Consider the following 25181-nt stretch of genomic DNA (forward strand, 5'->3'; position numbering starts at 1 on the left):
TTATACGGTGATAGTAAATTGGAGATTGTTGCTATGACAATGAAGTATATAGGTTTTTCTTTTAATAATTTTATTATTCCAAAGACATGGTATTTTCAATACCGTTACAATAACAATACAAGATGGAAATGTAATGATGAAAACTTTTCTCAGAATCTTCGTCCGGATTTGCTGCATTTGGGTCTTTCTTGCCTTCGAGACCTAAGAATTTCGTTAAACCTTGCTTCCTGCAATAACTGTGGTTAAGATAATCAACTTCCAACAATTTTGGACTTACGTTTAACAGATCCACGTCCAATCTCTTTTTGACATCCTGCCTCTTACATGTAATACCCTATAAAAGGTCATTAAAAAAACATTTTTGGAAAAAATACAATATGGCAATTTACCGGCGTTAATGACTGAGACCTTCTACGTGGTTCGTGCTCTTCAGTGCATTTTGAAGCGCTGAAATTCTTAAAATTAACAGCACAAACTAAAAAATTTAAAATTACTTACTCCAACACTTGTGAATCCATTTTCTGGACAAGGCATCTGTTCTTCTTGATCTCCTTCGCCAGAATGTTCTTGAGCGTTTCTAGTTTCTCCCGTTCCAACTTGATGGAACCTTGAAGCTCCTCGATTTTAAGGTTAGAATCGTATTCCTTTTTCAACAGGTCCTGTTCTAAAGCGTTCACCCTTTGAATCAGGCTCTGCTTGTCGATTGACTTGAAAATATCCTCGTCCTGAAGAAGGGTGTTCTTTTTTTGTTCTTTGCATGGAAGGTTGCTCAGTTTGGACATGGCGTCAGTAATTTTCATTGACAAATTTTGAAGCTCTTTGAAGTTCAGCGACTGAAGCCCATCCTTTTCTGCCTTGTGTAAAGTGTTTTTCAGGATTGTATTGCAGACGCATTTCGAAGTTTTACACGTGCAACAATGTCTTGGACGACACAGTTTATCGTACGGAGCTGTTATGGTTATCACATCTGGCACCGGTGTAGATCCTCTCTCCTGCAAAAAATAATTTTATGTTTGGTGGATTAGATGTTAATGATTTTATTAGTTACGGGTCGTTCTCCTGCTTCCATGTAGTCAGTCTGGGTGGTGGAAGGTTGACTTCTGCTAATACCGCTACTCTTGTCACCAGCAGCACTTCTGTCAGTTTGCGAGGCCATCCTTTTCTTCTCCAAGTTGTCCCGCTGTTCCAAACCTTCATCGTCCTTAGACTTTCTCCTGGTTTGAGACCTCGCCTCCTGCGAACCTTTCGAATGCTTTCCATGCAGCAGCGAAGCCAATGATCTGTCCTCGTTGATCGCCTTGTCGGCAGACTCGACCTTTTTCTGCATTAGTGGCTCCGACTTTTGGTCGTAGTCCCTTATTGTGATCGTTGCGTAAGCCGTATACTTCAACTGGGATATGGTGTCGGCCAAACCCATGCTCTTCTCTCTTTCCTCGAAGAACTTTTCTTTCAGTACCTCATTCCGCATCGCCTCCTCTTTCATTTTCAGTTCCATCTCCCTTTTCTCCTTTTTCTCTTTTGTAATAACGCTGGCGAGAGTTTCGCTTCTTCTGCGCTCCTCTTTGATTTGGTTCTCCAAATTTCTGCTCTTTTCCCTCTCAAGCTTCATCACCTCCTCCACCTGTTCCACTTTGCGTTTGATGTCCAAGCTCTTTCTGCTTTGCTCTTCCATGACGTTTTTCAATTTAGCTTTGTCATTTTCTGATTGTTCGTTTTGTTGACGCAACAGCTTTAACTCGTATTGCATTTTTTTAATGTCGGTTTCGTAGGTGTTGGTCAAATCCTTGAAGCTTTCATGCTGGGCTTGCTGCAGCTTGTTAATACTTCGATTGTTCTTCTCTCTCAAATTTTGAGCATCCCTTTCAAAGGACTCTTTCAAACCGGCAATTGTAATATTACATTCGTTTTTAAGCTTTTCGATTTCATCCAATAACTGTTTGACCTTGTTCTCAGCGTCATTTTTGGCCTTCTCCGAATCTGACATGTTTTTATTCATACTGTTTTTGAGGTTCTCCAACTCCCTTTTTAATCTGTCATTATCATTTTTCAAGCTGGCCAATTCTTTGGTCAACCCATCAACTTCTGTACCTGGTGCGGTCACCTTGTCACTTTTCGCTGCTTCCAATTTAGTAACATCACACTCCTTCTTAAGCTTCTCCAGTTCAGCCATCAATTCTTTTAATTCCTTATTCAATTTTTCATTCTCCTGTTTGACTGCTGAATCCGGTTTGGCTGCTACATCTGCTTTCGTTGGTACTTCAGGTTTCGCTGCTGCATCTGGTTTCGTTGGTACGTCAGGTTTGGCTGGTCCACCGGGTTTAACTGCTCCCTCTGGTACTTTTTCTCCTCCAGTTGTACGAGCCTTATCCAGCGCAGCTTCGAGTTCCGCCAATCTTTTCTTAAGTTGATCATTCTCCTTAGTTATCAAATTCATACCAGTTGTGGCGGATTTTACATCACCTTGAGCGTATTCCAAATCCTTCTTCAATTTGGCATTCTGTGCCTCGAGTTCAGCTAACCTCTTCTTCAAATCATCTTGAGGGATTGCCGCCGCTGCTGCTGCTGCTGCGGCTGCTGGAGATAATTCTGGCTGTTTTCTTAGTTTAGATAGTTCAGCTTCCAAATCAGCCAGTTTAGCTTTCAAGGTTTGGTTTTCTTTAATTGGACCGTCCACATCTTTTACAGGTTTGTCTCCAGCCATCACGTCCTTCTTAAGCTTCGCATTCTCGTCGGCCGCTTTTTCGTTTAGGGTCTTAAGATTTTTGTTCTCTCCCTCCAATTTCTTTAACTGCTCTTTCAGTTTGGCATTGTCGTCTTCGTAATCCATACCTTTGACGCTGCTTGTGTCCAAATCTGTTTTAAGCTTAACATTTTCCACCTGTTGATTGGCCAGTTTCTTTTTCAGGTCTTCCAGTTCCTTTAACAACTTCAATTTAGACGCAGTTTCTGTGATCTTGGTGGCCGATACCTTCTCTAATTTACCTTTGAGATTCGTTACAGACTTCTCGATTATCTTTTGTTCAGTTGCAAGCCTTTTGTTATCTTTCTCCAATTCTCCAACTTGTTTTTTTAAGTTTTGTTCATTTTTGAAACATTCATCTCGCTCTTTCTTCAGTTTCTCCAATTCGTTCAACAAATTTGAATCTGGTTTTTGGCCATCGGCTGGTTTGCCTGTAGCTAATCGTTGTGCTTCAGCCATTAACTTGTCACGTTCCTGTTTCAGCTTCTCCAATTCAGCCAATAAGTTTGTGTCTGGTTTCTTACTGTCTGCAGCTACCGGTTTCTCTTTGCGTAATTGTTCGGCTTCAGCCTTAATTTGGTCACGTTCTTTCTTCAGCTTCTCTAAATCGTCCAATAAGTTGGCGTATGTTTTTTGATCATCCGTTGGCTTACTTGTTGGTTGTCGCTGAGATTCCGCCACTAATTTATCACGTTCCTGTTTTAACTTCACCATTTCAGCTGCTTCCGGTTTTTCTTTTCGTAACTGATCTGCCTCAGCCTTACTTTGATCACGTTCTTTCTTTAGCTTCTCCAAATCGTTCATTAAGCTGTTCAACGTTTTTTGATCATCCGTTGGCTTAGTTGCTGTTAATCGCTGAGCTTCCGCTGATAGTTTATCACGTTCCTGTTTCAGTTTCTCCAATTCAGCTAACAAGTTTGCGTCTGCCTTTTGACTATCCACTGCTTCCGGCTTTTCTTTGCGTAACTGATCCGCCTCAGCCTTACTTTGGTCACGTTCTTTCTTCAGCTTCTCCAAATCGTTCAATAAGTTGTTGATGGTTTTTTGATCATCCGTTGGCTTGCTTGTTGCTAGTCGCTGAGCTTCTGCCGATAGTTTGTCACGTTCCTGTTTCAACTTCTCCAATTCAGCTAATAAGTTTGGGTCTGCTTTTTGACTATCCACAGCTCCAGGTTTCTCTTTGCGTAATTGTTCCGCTTCAGCCTTAATTTGATCACGTTCTTTCTTCAGCTTCTCCAAATCGTCCAACAAGTTAGTAAACGTTTTTTGATCATCCGTTGGCTTACTTGCTGCTTCTTTCTTCAGTTTTTCTAATTCGTCCGGTTTTCGACCATCGCCTTTCCGCAGCTGTTCTATTTCAGCCTTACATTGATCGCGTTCACTTTTCAGTTTCTCCAACTCGTCTAATAATTTGGAATCTGGTTTTTGGCCGTCCGCACTTACACTTTTACTAGATGCTAAACGCTCAGCTTCGGCCATGTACTTATCACGTTCCTTCTTAAGCTTCTCTAATTCATTTAATAAATTAGTATCTGGTTTTTGGCCTTCAGGTGAGAGAAGCTTGTCTTTAGGTACTTGTTCTGCTTCAGTTTGAATCGCTGTCGGTTTACCTGTTGCTGGTCTCTCAGCAGAATCTAGTTTTTGGCCATCTGCACTCAATGGTTTACCAGATGCTAAGCGCTCAGCTTCGGCCATGTATTTATCACGTTCTTTCTTCAGTTTCTCTAACTCATTTAATAAATTAGTATCAGGTTTTTGGCCTTCAGGTAAGAGTAGTTTATCTTTTCGCGATTGTTCCGCTTCAGCCTTAAGTTGATCACGTTCTTTCTTCAGTTTGTCTAATTCTTCCAGCAGATGGGTATCTGGCTTTTGACCGTCCACCGCTGTTGGTTTACCTGTTGCCGCTCTCTCAGCTTCAGGCATATATTTATCTCTTTCATTCCTTAGTTTTTCTAATTCATTTAGTAAGTTGGCATCTAGTTTTTGCCCTTCCGGTGAGAGCAGTTTCTCTTTACGCAATTGCTCCGCCTCAGCTTTAGATTGATCACGTTCTTTCTTCAGTCTTTCAAACTCATCCAATAATTTGGAATCTGGCTTTGGACCGTCCGCGGGAAATAGGATTTCATGGCGCAGCTGCTCCGCTTCATCTTTAGATTGGTCTCGTTCCTTTTTTATTTTCTCTAACTCATCTATTAATTTTGATTGTGGTAATTGAGCTAGATTTATTTTTTCTTTTTCTTTTTCCATTTCCGCCATTTTTTTCCTCATACTCTCCAGTTCATTTACCAAATCTTTGTCACCTTTCGGATAGTCTTGCTTTTTAGCTGCCATATCTTCAAGTTGAGCCTCTCTCTTTAAACATTCGTCCTGAGCTTTCTTTAGTTTTTCTAACTCTGTTATCAACTGTGATTCTGGCATCTGTCTCAAATTCAATTTTTCATTTTCTTTTTGCATATCTAGCAGTTGTTTCTTCATATTTTCCAATTCGTTCACCAAATCCTTCTCATTCTTTGGATAGTCTTTTAATGCTGTTAGTGCACCTCTGTCTATCTGCTCCTTCTCTTTATCTGCTTGGACTAATTGCTTCTTCAGGTCGTCCAAATTTGTATCGTATGTTTGCTGTTTGGTTGGTATACCATCTTTCATAGGTGATTGACCTACAGCTACATCTTGCGTTTTCTCCAGCTCTTTTTTAAGTTTTTCATTTTCCTTCATTAAGTCAACTTGTTTAGCTGAAAAAGGATCGACACTTTTCACTTTTCTTAACTGATCTTCTAGATCCTTCACTAGCTCATTTAAACGAAGACAGTCCTGTCTATTTTCAAGTATTTCATTGCATATACAAAGTTCTTTTTCTTTTAAATCCTTCATTTCTTTATCTTCCAATCTCAACTCTGGCGGATACGAAGTTGTGCGGTCGATGTCATCTGAAGGAAGTTTTCGGGTAAGCTGCTCTGGTATAGCTCTATCGGCACCTGCTGAAGGTTCGTCAGTTCTTGGTCTTCCAGGTTGCTGTCCGGGTGAATATTTATCGACGTCCGCTGGTGATATCGGTCTTCCTGTATCATCTAGAGGAAGCATTCTGGTTTGTTGTTCTGGCAAAATTCTATCGACACCTCTTGGTGGAAATCCATCAGTTCTTGCTTGTTGAGTTAATGGTATTCCAGTAGCGTCTACAGGAATCTTTCCGGCTTGTTGCCCAGGTAAATATTTATCGGCTTCTGCCTGTGGTATTGGTCTTCCTGTATCATCTAAAGGAAGCATTCTGGTTTGTTGCTCTGGCAAAGTTCTATCGACATCTCTTGGTGGAAAACCATCAGTTCTCGCTTGTTGAGTTAATGGTATTCCAGCAGCGTCTACAGGAAGCTTTCCGGCTTGTTGCCCAGGTAAATATTTATCGGCTTCCGCCTGTGGTATCGGTCTTCCTGTATCATCTAGAGGAAGCATTCTGGTTTGTTGCTCCGGCAAAGTTCTATCGACATCTCTTGGTGGAGGTCCATCAGTTCTCGCTGCTTGAGTTAATGGTATTCCAGCAGCGTCTACAGGAAGCTTTCCAACTTGTTGCCCCGGTAAATATTTATCGGCTTCCGCCTGTGGTATCGGTCTTCCTGTATCATCTAAAGGAAGCATTCTTGTTTGTTGCTCTGGCAAATATCTGTCGACACTTCTTGGTGGAGGTCCATCAGTTCTCGCTGCTTGAATTAATGGTGTTCCAGTATCGTCTACAGGAATCTTTCCGGCTTGTTGCCACGGTGAATATTTATCGGTTTCCGCCTGTGATATTGGTCTTCCTGTATCATCTAGAGGAAGCATTCTGGTTTGTTGCTCTGGTAAAGTTCTATCGACATCTCTTGGTGCAGATCCATCAGTTCTCGCTGCTTGAGTTAATGGTGTTCCAGTATCGTGTACAGGAATCTTTCCGGCTTGTTGCCACGGTGAATATTTATCGGCTTCTGCCTGTGATATTGGTCTTCCTGTATCATCTAGAGGAAGCATTCTGGTTTGTTGCTCTGGCAAAGTTCCATCGACATCTCTTGGTGGAAGACCATCAGTTCTCGCTTGTTGAGTTAATGGAATTCCAGCAGCGTCTACAGGCAACACTCCGGCTTGTTGCCCCGGTGAATATATACCGGCTTCTGCTGGTAATATCGGTCTCCCTTTATCATCTAGAGGAAGCACTGGTGGTGGTTGTGCTGCTAAAGATCTACCAAAACCTCCTAATGAAGGTGTATCAATTCTCGCTGGTTGAGATAATGGCATTCCAGTATCGTCTACAGGTAGCTTTCCGGCTTGGTATCCTGGTAAATATTTATCGACTTCCGCTGGTGATATCGGTCTCCCTTTATCATCTAGGGGAAGCATTGGCGGTGGTTGTTCTGCTAAAGACCTACCAAAACCTCCTAATGAAGGTGTATCAGTTCTCGCTGGTTGAGATAATGGCATTCCAGTATCGTCTAAAGGCAGCTTTCCGGCTTGGTATCCTGGTAAATATTTATCGGCTTCCGCTGGTGATATCGGTCTCCCTTTATCATCTAGAGGAAGCATTGGAGGTGATTGTGCTGCTAAAGATCTACCAAAACCTCCTAATGAAGGTGTATCAGTTCTCGCTGGTTGAGATAATGGTATTCCAGTATCGTCTAAAGGCAGCTTTCCGGCTTGGTATCCTGGTAAATATTTATCGGCTTCCGCTGGTGATATCGGTCTCCCTTTATCATCTAGAGGAAGCATTGGAGGTGGTTGTGCTGCTAAAGATCTACCAAAACCTCCTAATGAAGGTGTATCAGTTCTCGCTGGTTGAGATAATGGTATTCCAGTATCGTCTAAAGGCAGCTTTCCGGCTTGGTATCCTGGTAAATATTTATCGGCTTCCGCTGGTGATATCGGTCTCCCTTTATCATCTAGAGGAAGTATTGGAGGTGGTTGTGCTGCTAGAGATCTACCAAAACCTCCTATTGAAGGTCCATCAGTTACTGCTGGTTGAGTTAACGGCCTTCCTGTATCATCTACAGGAGGCTTACCGATTTGTTGCCCTGGTAAATATTTATCAGCTTCCGCTGGTGATATTGGTCTTCCTTCTTCATCTAGAGGAAGCATTGTGGGTGGTTGTGCTGCTAAAGATCTACCAAAATCTGCTATTGGAGGTCCGTAAATTCTTACTGAATGAGTTAATGGACTTCCTATGCCATCTACAACCGGCTTACTGATTTGTTGCCCTGGTAAATATTTATCGGCTTCCGCTGGTGATATCAGTCTTCCTGTATCGTCTAGGAGAAGCATTGTGGGTTCTTCGCCTGGTAAATATCTGTCAATTCGTTCTGCCGATGTTTCGTCATAAATGGTACTAGAACACAATAATGTATCATCAACAGTTTTCATACTGTCTGGGACTTTCTTTCCATCACTTGCCAATTTATCAAGACCTCTACCTGGCCGATCGGTTACTACACCAGGTTGGCCAGTCACTGGACATATATGACTGTCTTTTCCGCATACGGTGCTTTCATCGATGTACATTTTGGAACTGGTTGCTGTGTCTTGGATAAAATCTTTGAATCTTCTGTAACTAGGTTCGCCAGTTACAGGACAAATGTGGCTGTCTTTGCCACATACGTCGCTTGTATCTGTATACCTTTTGGAACTGCTTGGTTTATCATATTTATCATATTCATAACCAGCTTGGCCAGTTTTTGGGCAGACTTGACCTTCTCTGCCACATTCGGTGCTTGCATCTATATGAGTTACAGGGTGGGTAGTTTTTGGACAGATTTGACCATCTTTTCCACAAATCACATCATTTGATTGTTTATTTCTTTTCCCAGTTGTATCAGGATCATCTTTAAGTGGCTCCCTAAGTGACCTGATCATAGGTGTTACACTATGTGTTTTTTTGAAGGCTGACGAACTTCCCTTTATAACTTCATATTCCTCCATAGGCTCCTCAGCACTCCTAGTTTTTGGAAATACTTGGTCTCTACTTCCGCCTTTCGAATCTTTGAATGTGTCCAAACTCTTTACATGAATTTTATCAATTTTCTCATCATCAGATTCTTCTATTATCGGATGAATACCATCAGCGTCATATTTTGGCCTTCCAGCAGGTTTGCCAAACTTCGGACAGACCTGATCTTTTCCACAAACCGTTGTTTCTTTTGGTGTTTCAGTTGCTTTAGTCATTTTTGGACAAATTTGGTCTTTGCCACCGCACACAATTCGTTTTCCTTTAGACAAATCTATATATTGTTTAGCAGGATGCTTTTCAAGAGTAATCTTTTCAAATTCATCCTTTCTGTATTTGTCTTTCGACTCCCGCTTACTTGTCGCACGATATTCGTCATCTTTTTGTTCACCACCAGGTTTATCAGTTTTCGTACTACCTCGACCGGTACTCTTGTCTTTGGGTTCACCCTTAGTTTGCATTTGCGCATCCTTTGCCAGTTTAGGACACGGCACTCTTCGAGGTTTGTCCTTCTCCAAACTACTAGTAGTACTGCTAGATTCGATGACGCTTTCGGACGAGCTGCACTTGCAACACTCGCAGATGCCGTCTTCGGAAAAGCTACACGAACAGGTACCTTCGCATTTGCAACAGATGCAAGGGTCTGCTTCATTGCAATCGCAGCTGCCTTCTGAGCTTTCCGAGCTCGAACACTCATTTTCCATGTCTCCCATCGAACTAATGCTGGATTTATCGTTTGAATCCTGGAATATTTTTGTTTGGGTGACTGGTTTATTGGAACATCGGCATCTGTAGTCACTGTTGGTTGTTTTCTGAGTGGTATTTTTCTGTGGGGAATTTTCTAAGTTCTCCTTTATTTTCCCCCACTGCTGGTAACGTGTATCTAAAGCTGTGGACATTGATTTCACGCAGCTTTGTGCCCGCTGTAAAGCTTCTAAGTACTTACTGTCTAATTCTAGTTTACCTCCGTCTCCCATCATCTTCTCCAGCTCATTTTTCTCTCGCTTAGTCCTTTCTAATTCCTCTTGGATAGTCGCTAAGCAGTTGCACCCATATTCATACATTGCACGAATGTTGTACATCTCACTGTCCAACCCTGTTATCAGAGCATTCCTATCTTCTAAACACATGTGTAGGAATGAAATTATGGTTTCGTGTTCATCTATTACATCCTGGTACTTCTTAAATTCCATTTCATAATGTGATGTTAGATCACCGTTGTCCTTCAATGTCATCGTCAATTTAGAAATCTCTTTCTCCATTTCTTTTATCAAGCAGTCCCTCTTACTATTCTCCAGCTGAAGTGCCTGCATTTCTTTGCGCAATAAAGTATTTTCCGACTCCACGTTTTTCATTGTGTCACTTTTCTCCATATTAATAGATTTGATCTCCTCTTCCAAGTCCTTGTACCTTCGACGAGTGTTTTCCAGTTCTTCATTAAGACTCAAACATTGATTGGAGGTCGTCTTGAGTTCTTCTTGTATTCTGGAGTTCTCTGAGCGTGCTTCGTCCAATTCTTGCAGTATGGTGCTGCTCATTGATTCTTTTTCTAGTTTCATGGACATTTTGCTCATCTCTTTGTTTAGACCATCAATTTGTTTATTCTTTTTGTCCAATTGCTGCTTCACAGAGTCTAGCTGATCATTCAGATTTTTCTGCAACAATAACACAACGTTCACCATCTGAAAACTAAATCTTAAAACTAATGCTTACCTGTTTCTGGGCCTGAGCTTTGGAGTAGTTGTCGATATAACACACCAGCCGTTTGATCTCGCATTCCTGGCAATTGATCGACTGCTCCATTTGCATCACTTGGTCACTCAACTCATCCTTTTCTTCTTGGATCATGTTAATTCGTTCGGCCTCTTGTCTAAGATACTCGTTCTCTTGGGTCACCTCCTCCAGCTTCCTCATACCTTCCCTGTACATGTCCGCCTCCAGTTTGAGGCTCTCCATGCATTCCATCTTCGAACACATTTCCTCGTAGTCGTTGTTAATGCGACTTAGATTCTCAATGTTGCGTTCCAAGGTCACTTTCTCCAATCGAAGCATCTCAGCTTCGTGAACAACCGACTCTAGTTTGGATTTCTCCATTTCTATACTCTTGATCTGATCGCGGAGCTTCTGTTCTTGTTCCTTGTACGTTTTGATTTCGCAACATTTGTCGTCGAGTTCGCGACGCATCTGGCCCAATTGATCTTCAAACAGCTCGTTGGATTTGGCCGCGACGTAGAGCTGGTGTTCCAGGTCGTCCACTTGGTTTGCCCTTCTTCTCAATTCGGCGACCTCTTGCTCAATTTGGTGCAATTCCCCGACCTTTTTGCGAAGCTGGAACCTTTCTTCCACCACCTTGCTAACGAAGTCGGCTTGGACTCGTAACCCTTGCGATTCCTCCAGTTGCGTGCGATTTTGTTGTAGCTCCGATTCTAGTATGCTGTTCATGCGTTTCAGATTGTTTCTTTCACATTGAATCTCGTGGTAGGTTTTTAGTTTTTCCTGTAACAGGTCTATTTGGAAGGCGTTTTCGGGGTCAGTGACGCCCAGTTCGTTTAGAGTGTTATTGGCCACCTTTAACTGGGTGCTGATGTTATTCAAGTCCTTTTTTAGGCGTTGATTTTCATTTTGTACGGTGGACATTTTGGCGCAGTACTTCTTGAGCACCTCCAATTCTTTCTTCATGATTTCAGCCTCCAAAGCTGGCGTCAGTGGGCAGGCTTTCATTACCTCGATTTCGTTTTCTAACACGTGGATGTCATCGCTGGTGGTGTGTTCCAAAGCAAAGGGAATATAGTATTCATCGGATATATTTTTTAGATGTTCTGCTTCTGGTGGAACATCCTGGAATGTTTTCCTTAATTTAGATGTTGACTGGAGTCGGGCGAACTCACCTGAAGCTTCTTCAGATCATGGCGTGAACGCTCCAATTTAGTTTTTAAATCATTTCTTTGCTGCACTAGACTTTTGAGGTTATCCAATTGACTTAGAGTTTGTTTTGTAACTTTGCACTGTTCTTCGTAGAAAGCTTCCTTGACCTATGGAATGGAACAACATTGGTCATTTTCTGTGAGTTCAAATTAAATACTCACGTAAAGCGGATCGTAAAAACTTGTCATTTTGACACACAATCAAACCATCCCCAATCATAAATATAATAAAAAATAGATTACCTTTTTTAGTTCTGAGTTCAGCTTATCGATGATCACGTCCTTCTCTTGAAGTGCTTCTTTTGTTTCATCGTCGTCGGTGTAGTCCATCCGCCTGGGTGACATGATTGTGGTGCAGGTCTTCTCCGTCTTATGTACGAAGTCCTCGGTGTGCGAGACGCATTGGCCATCCGCCATGGTCAGTTTTTCTACCAAAGTCACGGAGAATTCCGACTTGACGACGGTTTCGGTTGTGGCTGGTGGTACGAAGACGCCACCAGACATAGCAGCTAACTGTGCCGACCTTTTCCTCGCCCTACTCACTATTGCCGATAGAATATCTTTGGATAAGGTCTTCTCTTGAGGCTTGCACGTACACACTCGCTCTTTGATGTCTTTAGCTTTGCATTTGCACGGGTTGTCTTTGGACTTGTTGCAAGTTGATTCAGTCTTGGACTTGTCGTCCAATTCGTCTTGGTCTTTTCTCTTCTTCTTGTACAGATGTCTGCGATCGCCAGGAGGTGTTTCATTTCTCACTTTGCGGTGCACTCCTGTAGGACAAACGGCCGGGCACTTTGATGATCGACGTCTTTTAGTCTCTTGAGACACGCTAGCTGATCTGTCGTGTTTTTCTTCCAGCTTTTCATCGAAAACTCTTACGTCTTGCTGCGATTCACTTGGAATGTGTTGTAAGTCGTGACTCTTAATCGGTTTTCCACTTGTTATTTGGTTGCTTGAAGGTCGTTTTGTCATATGGCGAGGTTCAGACACAGAATTGTCTTTCGGTGATTTTCCAAATTGGTTATCGTGTGCATCTTGACTCGTTGAAGGTTGTTTTCTACTAAGATGGGAGGTATGAGATGGACGTTTATGTATTTTTTCTTGTGGTTTTACTAATTGCTTATCATATGACATTATTATATCGTGTTGGGATTCCCCTGGTGTATGTCGTAAATCTATATCCTTTAAATGATGTTTTTTACTTCGGTGTGCTGCACAAAAGGAACTTACATCCTTTTCTTCTTTTGGCTTCACTAGTTGTCTATCATAAGACATTATTATATCGTGCTCAGATCTATCTTGGATGCGTTGAACATCTCTACTCTTAGGAGGTGATTTTACCCTTCGGTGACCTTGACAAACTGATTGGTCGTCACTTTCGTCAGCTGGTTTTACTAATTGTCTATCATAAGACATTATTATATCGCGTTCAGATATATCTTGGATGCGTTGAACATCTCTACTTTTTGGAGGTGATTTTGCCCTTCGGTGACTTTGGTGAACTGAATGGTCGTCACTTTCTTCAGCTGCAGCTGGTTTTACTAATTGTCCATCATAAGACATAATTATATCGTGTCCAGATCTATCCTGGATACGTTGAACATCTCTACTTTTTGGAGGTGATTTTGCCCTTCGGTGATTTTGGTGAACTGAATGGTCGTCACTTTTTTCAGCTGGTTTTACTAATTGTCCATCATAAGACATAATTATATCGTGTCCAGATCTATCTTGGATACGTTGAACATCTCTGCTTTTTGGAGGTGATTTTGCTCTTCGACGAACTTGATGAACCCATTGATCATCACTTTTTTCTGCTGGTTTAACTAGTTGTCTATCGTAAGACATAATAATATCATGTTGAGACTCATCCAGTGCACGACGGAATTTTTGACTTTCTAACTGACATTTTCTGTTGCGTTGAACTTCAGAAATTGGCCCAATATCATTTTCTTCAAATTGTTTGTCTTTACTTTTTCTACGTGGTTTCTTTTGTGAAGAAATGCTTACATCTTCCATCGACAATTTTGTTTCATGTTTAATCTTATCATTATTTTTCTTTTTACGAGGTTGTCGCCCACAAATTAAAGTTCCTCCCATAAGTATTGTAGAATCTTCATCAGTATCAACATTTCTGATTTTATCATCCGGTCCATAATCTTCTGGACCGTAGCCATTCTTTTCAACCAATACTGGTCTTCGTTTAGAATGTAATTTACATGTACTCTGGCCAGTTTTTAATCTGCCGGGGGGTATTCCTTTATCCAAAGGAACATCGTTTGGCCCGTAATCTTCCGCACTATAAAATTCATCGCTTGCTGAAGCTGAGAGAGCATGTACTTTCTTACGTTCGAAAATCCTCTCAGTTATTGATTTTGGAATGTCATCTTCTTCCACTTCAGAAATGTCTTCAGACGTATCTCTTTCTCTGATGTCTTCCAGATGTGATCTAGCAATTCCTTTAGGATTTTCGACAAACTCTTTAGTAGATTTTGGTTCTTCCCTCATATTTTGTCTTAAGTCATTTTCAGTTGATTTTCCTTCCCGCCTTTTAGACGGATCTTGCTGACTAGATAAATGTTGGATGGAAGCAGTACTTCTTGTAGGGTATGTAAATCTGCCAACTAATAAAATAATATTAATCATTTCTTCGTTAGTTAAACGACTTTCTTTACCATCCAGAGCTTTTACATAAGGATTCGTACACGACATCGCAATCATTACCCTCCCATTATCATCAAGCAATGGTTGTCCATTCCGATCGATTAGAACAGGCCTTCCATCTGAAGTAACTGGTAAACCAATAGGTCCAACAAAAACTGGTTTATCGTTTGGTCCTAACATTGGAACGCCGTCTGGGAACGTCAGTACTGGAGTACCGTAAGAAGTCACTGGTCTGCCACCATCACCTAAGGTTATAGGTTTATCATCGGGTCCGAGAATTGGTCTTCCATTTGGACCTAGTACAACAGGTACGATACCCAATTGAATCAGTTCCGAGCGGGTTGGGTTTTCACCTGCCAAAAGAAAAATGCATTTTGGGTGTTATTTATTGGTGTTACTTTACTTATGGTATGGTATTCTTCGTCTGGGCCAAATATCAATCGTCCCCCATTAGGCGACAAGACAACAGGTTTACCATCAATCCCAAGGATAAGATTTCCATCTTGGCCTAGTAAAACGGGCCGACCATCGGATGTTACAATCTTACCATTTCTCGTTTGTAATGGCAGGTCATTTGGTCCCAAAATCGGCAGATTACCTTTAATAACATTCATCAGTTCAGTTAAGCAAAAGGTTTTTGAAACTTACCGTCTTGTATGTTACTTGCAGGACGGGGCTTACCACTCGATGTTGTTTCATTTTCAGATAATTTTAATATGGGTAACCCATCACTTCCCAATATCGGTCGCCCGTATTCATTTAAAAGAACTGGCTTACCGTCGAAAGTCTCGGGAATTCCTCCCAAGCCTAACATTAAAGGATTACCATCCGGCCCATCAATAATGTTTTTATCTTCATCGAGAAAATATGGTCTACCATCCTGGACTTCATCAGTATTAACTGGGGCGTAACTCTTATCTAGAATTAAAACTTGGGTTATCAATAATAATAGGCGTTATACTAACTTACCCGTAGGATAAGTTTTTATAATTATTGGCTTTCCATCTTGTCCAAATATTGCTGCCTTGTTTTTATCCAAAAGGATTGGCATACCATCAGAAGTCACTGGATTTCCATCTAATCCCACTAACATAGGCTTATCATCTGGCCCATTAACAAGATTTTTATCTTTATCAAGATAATATGGTCGCCCATCTGAACTTCTGGGTTTACCATTTGGATCTAAAATTATAAATTCGCCTTCTGGATCCAAAACTGGCTTGCCGAATTTATTCAAAAGAATGTCATCTGGTTTTAAACCCTTTTTTCTTAAGGCACAAATTCCCCTACAAGGTCCTAAAGAAAGTAATTTGTAGATTATAATTAATTATCTATTAGTTTATTAGTTACTCTTAGGAGGAGGCTCTGGTATACTCGATAATCGATCATGACCGAGCATCGGTTGTTTCGTTTGATCCAGGTTGGAAGTTTTAGGTTCGTCCTTTACTCCCAGCTCTTCTGGTTTACTACCTGTTGTTCCTGACACAATTGGTACCTTATTTTCTACATCAAGAATTGTCTTTCCATCATCGTCTATGGAAATTGGTTTGCCATCATAAGTTACAGTTTTTCCATCGTTCCCAATCACAACAGGTTTATCATTTGGTCCCTTCAGTAGTTGGCCATTCTCATTTAGTAAAAATTGTCTTCCGTCTGGACTTCTAGGTTTCCCATTCCCATCTAATAGAATATATTCTCCATATGGATCCAAAACTGGGTTACCAAATAAGTCCAACAGAACGTCATCTGGTTTTAAGCCTTCTTTATATAGACCACAAAGAGCACGGCAAGGTTTATCCACATCTGTAACTATTTATTTTACATTTCAACTAATTTACTATTAAATAACTACCTTTAGGTATAGGACCTAAAGCAATGGGTAACCCATCTGCACCTAAGACTGGTTGATTATATTCATCCATAAGAACTGGCCTACCATCTGAGGTTGTTGGCTGGCCATAACGTGTAATTACTAATGGTTTACCATCGGGACCAATAATAAGATGTCCAACACCATCGAGTAAGTAGGGTCGTCCATCTGGACTTCTAGGAACACCGTCTGCCCCGACTGGTATATAATTACCATCTAAATCCAAAACTGGAATACCGTACTTATCTAATACAATTGTAACAGTGTCATCTAGAATAGAATAGAGTTTTAATTACCGTTAAATATAATTTATTTAATACCTAGTAGTAATAGTTCTTCATCTGGTGCCCTGACAATATTTCCGTCTTCATCAAGTAAATATAGTTGCCCATCTGGACCATTTTTATCTACATCAGCCAATAAATTATTTTCTCCAAATATCGGTTTATAATTTTCATCTAGCTGAATTGGACTTCCGCTTGAAGTGACAGGTTTTCCATTTGCTCCGATCAGCAGTGGTTTAGCATCTGGTCCATTGATAAGTTGTCCATCACCATCGAGAAAGTACGGCCACCCTTTGTCAGATCTAGGTCTGCCACATCCATCTAAGAAAATATATGCACCTTTCGGACTTAAAATCGGGTGGCCGTAACTGTCCAATAGGATATCACCAGGTTTTGAATGCCTCCTTGGTGGTTCGTCATCTAAAAATTATTCAAAATAATGTATTCAAAATAAATTTGAAATTGTCATTTGAAACCTTTGGGGGCTTGCTCTAACGCAATCGGTAAATTATTTTCTCCAAGAATCGGTTTTCCATTTTCATCTTGAAGAATAGGTCTACCATCTGAGGTCACTGGTTTCCTATTTACATCTATCAATAATGGTTTATTATCTGGTCCGTTAATAAGTTGTCTGTTTTCATCAAGCATATACGGCCACGCGTTGGGGCTTCTAGGAAATCCATCTGAATCAAGGAAGATGTTTCCACCATCCGGATTTAAAATTGGATTGCCATATTTATCCATTAAGATATCACCAGGTTTCGGAATTTGTCGTGGCAATTCTTGAGAATGCTTCCAGCCTCCTATAAACGTTTATAAATTAAAATAGTAGTATATAAATTCCTTCCACATTTGCCTTACCTTTTTCATCAAAGGTCGACATACCATCTGATGATGCAGGTTTTTTATATGGTTTACCATGTTGTCCATAATTATCGAGAAATAATCGACTTCTGGGTATTCCATCTGAATCCAACAATATATATTCACCATCTGGATGTGTTGGTGGCCCTAAAGCAATTGGTAATCCATCATGGCCAATGATTGGACGTCCATTTTCATCGATTAAAATCGGTCTTCCTTCTGATGTCATAGGTTTTCCATTTTTCCCAATCAATATGGGTTTGCCATCTGATGCAATGATAGGTTGTTGTCCATCATCCAGGAAATATGGCTGCCCGTCCTGATTTCTAGATATGCCATCTGGTCCTATTACAATATTTTTGCCGTCTTCATCCAAAATAGGATTACCATATTTATCGAGCAATAAGTCACCTGGTTTTCTATCATATGGCTTCATAGAATCTGCTTAAATGGTATTTGTTATATATTAGACATGCGCTTATTATTATGAATAATACCTTTAGGTGGTGGTCCCAACACAATCGGTTTCCCGTCTTCTCCAGTTATTGGTTTATCATATGCATCAGTCAAAATTGGTCTCCCATCGGAACTGATGGGTTTTTCGTCGTCTCCACGTTCAATGGGTTTCTCATCTTGTCCAATAATAAGTTGACCATTGCCATCAAGAAAATACGGTCGCCCACTTGGACTTCTGGCTATTCCATATGGATCCAACAATATATATTCACCATGTGGATCCAAAACTGGTTGACCGTAATTATCCAAAAGAACTTCTTCAGGTTTTAAATCCTCTTTATGTAATGCACAAATAGCTCGACATGGTACTTTTTTATCTAGAAAAACTATATCAAATAAAATTTTTGAGCATGTAAATTTTACCCTTAGGTGGTAATCCATCATAGCCAATGACTGGGCGACCGTTTTCATCGATAAGAATCGGTTTTCCTTCCGAAGTTATAGGTTTTCCATTAACCCCAATCAATATGGGTCTGCCATCTGATGCAAATATCGGTTGTTGTTCATCATTCATTAAATATGACTGCCTGTCCTGATTTCTAGGTATGCCATCTGGTCCTATTACAATATTTTTGCCGTCTTCATCCAAAATAGGATTACCATATTTATCGAGTAATAAGTCTCCTGGTTTTCTATCATATGGCTTCATAGAATCTACTTAAATGGTAAAGTATTTGTTATACATTAGATATGCACTTATTATGAATTATACCTTTAGGTGGTGGTCCCAAAACAATCGGTTTTTCATCTTCTCCAATTATTGGTTTACCATATGCATTAGTCAAAATTGGTCTCCCATCGGAACTGCTAGGTTTTCCGTCGTTTCCACGTACAATGGGTTTATCATCTTGTCCAATAATAAGTTGACCATTGTCATCAAGAAAATACGGTTGCCCACTTGGATTTCTGGCTATTCCATATGGATCCAACAATATATATTCACCATCTGGATCCAAAACTGGTTGACCGTAATTATCCAAAAGAACTTCTTCGGGTTTTAAACCCATTTTATGTAACCCACAAATAGCCCGGCAAGATACTTTTTTATCTATAAAAATTAAATCAGATAAAATTATTGTGTATGTAAATTTTACCTTTCGGTGGTGGTCCTAAAGCAATTGGTAATCCGTCATAGCCAATGAATGGACGTCCGTCTTCATCGAGAAGAATCGGTCTTCCTTCCGAAGTTACAAGTTTTCCATTTTCACCAATCAATATGGGACTTCCATCTGATGCAAACATCGGTTGTTGTTCATCATCCAGGAAATATGACTGCCCCTTCTTATTTCTAGGTATGCCATCTGGTCCTATTACAATATTTTTGCCGTCTTCATCCAAAATAGGATTACCATGTTTATCGAGCAATAAGTCACCTGCTTTTCTATCAAACGGCTTCAAAGAATCTATTTAAATGGTAAAGTATTTGTTATATATTAGATATGCGCTTATTAAATAATACCTTTAGGTGGTGGTTCCAAAACAATCGGTTTTCCATCTTCTCCAGTTATTGGTTTACCATATGCATCAGTCAAAATTGGTCTCCCATCGGAACTGATAGGTTTTTCATCGTCTCCACGTACAATGGGTTTATCATCTTGTCCAATAATAAGTTGACCATTGTCATCAAGAAAATACGATCGCCCACTTGGACTTCTGGCTATGCCATATGGATCCAACAATATATATTCACCATCTGGATCCAAAACTGGTTGACCGTAATTATCCAAAAGAACTTCTTCGGGTTTTAAACCCATTTTATGTAACCCACAAATAGCCCGGCAAGATACTTTTTTATCTATAAAAATTAAATCAGATAAAATTATTGTGTATGTAAATTTTACCTTTCGGTGGTGGTCCTAAAGCAATTGGTAATCCGTCATAGCCAATGAATGGACGTCCGTCTTCATCGAGAAGAATCGGTCTTCCTTCCGAAGTTACAAGTTTTCCATTTTCACCAATCAATATGGGACTTCCATCTGATGCAAACATCGGTTGTTGTTCATCATCCAGGAAATATGACTGCCCCTTCTTATTTCTAGGTATGCCATCTGGTCCTATTACAATATTTTTGCCGTCTTCATCCAAAATAGGATTACCATGTTTATCGAGCAATAAGTCACCTGGTTTTCTATCAAACGGCTTCAAAGAATCTATTTAAATGGTAAAGTATTTGTTATATATTAGATATGCGCTTATTAAATAATACCTTTAGGTGGTGGTCCCAAAACAATCGGTTTTCCATCTTCTCCAGTTATTGGTTTACCATATGCATCAGTCAAAATTGGTCTCCCATCGGAACTGATAGGTTTTTCATCGTCTCCACGTACAATGGGTTTATCATCTTGTCCAATAATAAGTTGACCATTGTCATCAAGAAAATACGATCGCCCACTTGGACTTCTGGCTATGCCATATGGATCCAACAATATATATTCACCATCTGGATCCAAAACTGGTTGACCGTAATTATCCAAAAGAACTTCTTCGGGTTTTAAACCCACTCTATGTAATCCACAAATAGCCCGGCAAGGTACTTTTTCATCTATAAAAATTAAATCAGATAAAATTATTGAGTATGTAAATTTTACCTTTCGGTGGTGGACCTAAAGCAATTGGTAATCCGTCATAGCCAATAAACGGACGTCCGTCTTCATCGAGAAGAATCGGTCTTCCTTCCGAAGTTACAAGTTTTCCATTTTCATCAATCAATATGGGTCTGCCATCTGATGTAAACAGCGGTTGTTGTTCATCATCCAGGAAATACGACTGCCCGTTCTGATTTCTAGGTATGTTATCTGGTCCTATTACTATATGTTTGCCGTCTTCATCCAAAATAGGACTACCATATTTATCGAGTAATAAGTCACCTGGTTTTCTATCAAATGGCTCCATAGAATCTATTTAAATGGTAAAGTATTTATTATATATTAGTTATGCGCTTATTATTATTATACCTTTAGGTGATGGTCCCAAAACAATCGGTTTCCCGTCTTCTCCAGTTATTGGTTTACCATATGCATCAGTCAAAATTGGTCTTCCATCGGAACTGATGGGTTTTCCGTCGTCTCCACGTACAATGGGTTTATCATTTTGTCCAATAATAAGTTGACCATTATCATTAAGAAAATACGGTTGCCCACTTGGACTTCTGGCTATTCCATATGGATCTAACAATATATATTCACCATCTGGATCCAAAACTGGTTGACCGTAATTATCCAAAAGAACTTCTTCGGGTTTTAAACCCTCTTTGTGTAACCCACAAATAGCCCGACAAGGTACTTTTTCATCTATAAAAATTAAATCAGATAAAATTATTGAGTATGTAAATTTTACCTTTCGGTGGTGGTCCTAAAGCAATTGGTAATCCGTCATAGCCAATGAATGGACGTCCGTCTTCATCAAGAAGAATCGGTCTTCCTTTCGAAGTAACAAGTTTTCCATTTTCACCAATCAATATGTGTCTGCCATCTGATGTAAACATAGGTTGTTGTTCATCATCCAGGAAATACGACTGCCCCTCCTTATTTCTAGGCATGCCATCTGGTCCTATTACAATATTTTTGCCGTCTTCATCCAAAATAGGATTACCATATTTATCGAGCAATAAGTCACCTGGTTTTCTATCAAATGGCTTCATAGAATCTATTTAAATGGTAAAATATTTGTTATATATTAGACATGCGCTTATTATTATGGATAATACCTTTAGGTGGTGGACCCAAAACAATCGCTTTTCCGTCTTCTCCAATTATTGGTTTACCATATGCATCAGTCAAAATTGGTCTTCCATCGGAACTGATGGGTTTTTCGTCGTCTCCACGTTCAATGGGTTTATCATCTTGTCCAATAATAAGTTGACCATTGTCATCAAGAAAATACGGTTGCCCACTTGGACTTCTGGCTATTCCATATGGATCTAACAATATATATTCACCATCTGGATCCAAAACTGGTTGACCGTAATTATCCAAAAGAACTTCTTCGGGGTTTAAACCTTCTTTATGTAACCCACAAATAGCCCGACAAGGTACTTTTTCATCTATAAAAATTAAATCAGATGAAATTATTAAGTATGTAAATTTTACCTTTCGGTGGTGGTCCTAAAGCAATTGGTAATCCGTTATAGCCAATGAATGGACGTCCGTCTTCATCGAGAAGAATCGGTCTTCCTTCCGAAGTTACAAGTTTTCCATTTTCACCAATCAATATGGGTCTGCCATCTGACGTAAACATCGGTTGTTGTTCATCATCCAGGAAATACGACTGCCCCTCCTTATTTCTAGGTATGCCATCTGGTCCTATTGCAATATTTTTGCCGTCTTCATCCAAAATAGGATTACCATATTTATTGAGCAATAAGTCACCTGGTTTTCTATCAAATAGCTTCATAGAATCTATTTAAATGGTAAAGTATTTTTTATATATTAGATATGCGCTTATTATTATGGATAATACCTTTAGGTGGTGGTCCCAAAACAATCAGTTTTCTGTCTTCTCCAATTATTGGTTTACCATATGCATCAGTCAAAATTGGTCTCCCATCGGAACTGATGGGTTTTTCGTCGTCTCCACGTACAATGGGTTTATCATCTTGTCCAATAATAAGTTGACCGTTGTCATCAAGAAAATACGGTTGCCCACTTGGACTTCTGGCTATTCCATATGGATCTAACAATATATATTCACCATCTGGATCCAAAACTGGTTGACCGTAATTATCCAAAAGAACTTCTTCAGGTTTTAAACCTTCTTTATGTAACCCACAAATAGCCCGACAAGGTATTTTCTTATCTAGAAAAAGTATATAAGAAATAATATTTAAGTATGTAAATTTTACCTCCAGATGGTGGCCCTAAAACAATTGGTAATCCATCGCGGCCAATGATTGGGCGTCCACTTTCGTCAATAAGGATCGGTCTTCCCTCCGAAGTTATAGGTTTTCCATTTTCCCCAATTAAAATGGGTTTACCATCTGATGCAATAATTGGTTGTTGTTCATCATCAAGGAAATATGGCAGTCCGTCCTTATTTCTTGGTATACCGTCCGATCCAAATACAATGTTTTTACCGTCTTTATCCAAAATAGGGTTACCATATTTATCAAACAATAAATCACCTTGTTTTCTACCATGAGGCTTCATAAAATCTAGGTAAATGATAAAATATATCTTAAATTCATTCCCGATATGTACTTATTACTTTGAATATTACCTTTACGTGGTGGTCCCAAAGCAATCGGTAATCCATTTACTCCAATTATTGGTTTATTATGTTCATCAACTAGAATTGGTCTCCCATCGGAAGTTACTGGTTTTCCGTTGTCACCAATTATAATAGGTTTATCATCTGGCCCAATAATAAGTTGTCCGTTGCCGTCAAGAAAATATGGTCGTCCACTTGGACTCCTGGTTATAGGTGTTGGACCTAAAGCAATAGGAAATCCATCTTGGCCAATGATTGGGCGTCCGTTTTCATCGATAAGAATCGGTATTCCTTCCGAAGTTACAGGTTTTCCATTTTTCCCAATCAATATGGGTTTACCATCTGATGCAATGATCGGTTGTTGCTCATCATCAAGGAAATATGGCTGTCCGTCCTTATTTTTTGGTATACCGTCCGATCCGAATACAATGTTTTTACCGTCTTTATCCAAAATAGGGTTACCATATTTATCAAACAATAAATCACCTGGTTTCCTACCATAAGGCTTCATAAAATCTGGATGTATTATAAAGTAAAGTACATCTCACATTAATATTGATTACTTTGATATTACCTTTAAGTGGACCTCTTAAAGCAATCGGTATTCCGCCTTCTCCAGTTATTGGTTTATCATATGCATCTAGTAGAATTGGTCTTTCATCGGATGTAACTGGTTTTCCGTCATTACCAGTTATAATAGGTTTAGTATCTGGTCCAATAATAAGTTGTCCATTGCCATCAAGAAAATACGGTCGTCCATTTGGACTCCTGGCTATCCCGTGTGAATCCAGTAATATGTAGTCACCATCTGGATCCAGAACTGGTTTACCGTAATTATCCAAAAGAACTTCATCAGGTTTTAAACCCCTTTTTCGTAACCCACAAATACCTCCGCAAGGTATTTTCTTATCTAGAAAGACTATATAAAAAATAATATTTAAGTATGTAAATTTTACCTTCAAGTGGTGGCCCTAAAGCAATGGGTAATCCATCGTGGCCAATGATTGGGCGTCCGTTTTCATCGATAAGGATCGATCTTCCATCCGAAGTGACAGGTTTTCCATTTTCATTAATCAATATGGGTTTACCATCTGATGCAATGATCGGTTGTTGATCATCATCCAGGAAATATGGCAGTCCGTCCTTATTTCTTGGTATACCGTCCGGTCCTAATACAATGTTTTTACCGTCTTTATCCAAAATAGGATTACCATATTTATCAAACAATAAATCACCTAGTTTTTTACCATGAGGCTTAATAAAATCTATATAAATCATAAAATATATCTTAAGTACATTCCCGTTATACACTTATTACTTTGAATATTACCTTTATGTGGTGGTCCCAAAGCAATCGGTATTCCGTTTACTCCAGTTATTGGTTTATTATGTTCATCAACTAGAATTGGTCTTCCATCAGAAGTTACTGGTTTTCCGTTGTCACCAATTATAATAGGTTTATCATCTGGCCCAATAATAAGTTGTCCGTTGCCATCAAGAAAATATGGTCGTCCACTTGGACTCCTGGTTATAGATGCTGAACCTAAAGCAATTGGAAATCCATCTTGGCCAATGATTGGGCGTCCGTTTTCATCGATAAGGATCGGTCTTCCTTCCGAAGTTATAGGTTTACCATTTTCCCCAATCAATATGGGTTTACCATCTGATGCAATGATCGGTTGTTGTTCATCATCCAGGAAATATGGCTGTCCGTCCTTATTTCTTGGTATACCATCTGGTCCTAATACAATGTTTTTACCGTCTTTATCCAAAATAGGGTTACCATGTTTATCAAACAATAAATCACCTGGTTTCCAACCATAAGGCTTCATAAAATCTGAATGTATTATAAAGTAAAGTACATCTCACATTAACACTGATTACTTGATATTACCTTTAAATGGACCTCTTAAAGCAATCGGTATTCCGCCTTCTCCAGTTATTGGTTTACCATATGCATCTAGTAGAATTGGTCTTCCATCGGAAGTAAATGGTTTTCCATCATCGCCAATTATAATTGGTTTATCATCTGGCCCAATAATAAGTTGTCCATTGCCATCAAGAAAATATGGTCGTCCACTTGGACTCCTAGCTATTCCGTGTGGATCCAGTAATATGTAGTCACCATCTGGATCCAAAACTGGTTTACCGTAATTATCCA

General features: G+C 39.7%; 1 protein-coding gene across 1 annotated transcript; it reads right to left on the reverse strand.

Annotated features, from left to right (window-relative positions):
* Window positions 1-53: 53 nt before the first annotated feature.
* Window positions 54-25179, reverse strand: LOC109604362 (uncharacterized). The gene is made up of 26 exons (XM_049966748.1): window positions 24915-25179; window positions 24351-24857; window positions 23977-24285; window positions 23595-23930; window positions 23030-23536; window positions 22656-22964; window positions 22274-22609; window positions 21904-22212; window positions 18528-18863; window positions 17297-17740; window positions 16912-17238; window positions 16472-16855; window positions 16134-16421; window positions 15632-16090; window positions 15251-15577; window positions 14930-15199; window positions 14685-14879; window positions 14293-14634; window positions 11864-14241; window positions 11585-11728; window positions 10410-11534; window positions 1049-10351; window positions 499-992; window positions 390-447; window positions 278-334; window positions 54-227 (listed from the first exon to the last, which is right to left on the reverse strand). The coding sequence occupies exons 2-26, from the start codon at window positions 24850-24852 to the stop codon at window positions 150-152; spliced, it is 19617 nt and encodes a 6538-aa protein (XP_049822705.1). The 5' UTR covers window positions 24853-24857; window positions 24915-25179; the 3' UTR covers window positions 54-149.
* Window positions 25180-25181: the final 2 nt, after the last annotated feature.

Source organism: Aethina tumida, chromosome 4 (assembly GCF_024364675.1).
Source record: "Aethina tumida isolate Nest 87 chromosome 4, icAetTumi1.1, whole genome shotgun sequence".
Taxonomy (NCBI): Eukaryota; Metazoa; Arthropoda; class Insecta; order Coleoptera; family Nitidulidae; genus Aethina; species Aethina tumida.

Excerpts from the sequence above, each read along its gene's own strand:
- LOC109604362 (XM_049966748.1), bottom strand. The coding sequence starts at position 24,852 with ATGAAGCCTTATGGTTGGAAACCAGGTGATTTATTGTTTGATAAACAT. Across the intron at positions 15,200-15,250 it reads TATAAAAACTTATCCTACGG|ATAAGAGTTACGCCCCAGTT; the intron begins GTAAGTTAGTAT and ends TTTTAATTCTAG. Across the intron at positions 228-277 it reads TGGACGTGGATCTGTTAAAC|GAAGCAAGGTTTAACGAAAT; the intron begins GTAAGTCCAAAA and ends CAGTTATTGCAG.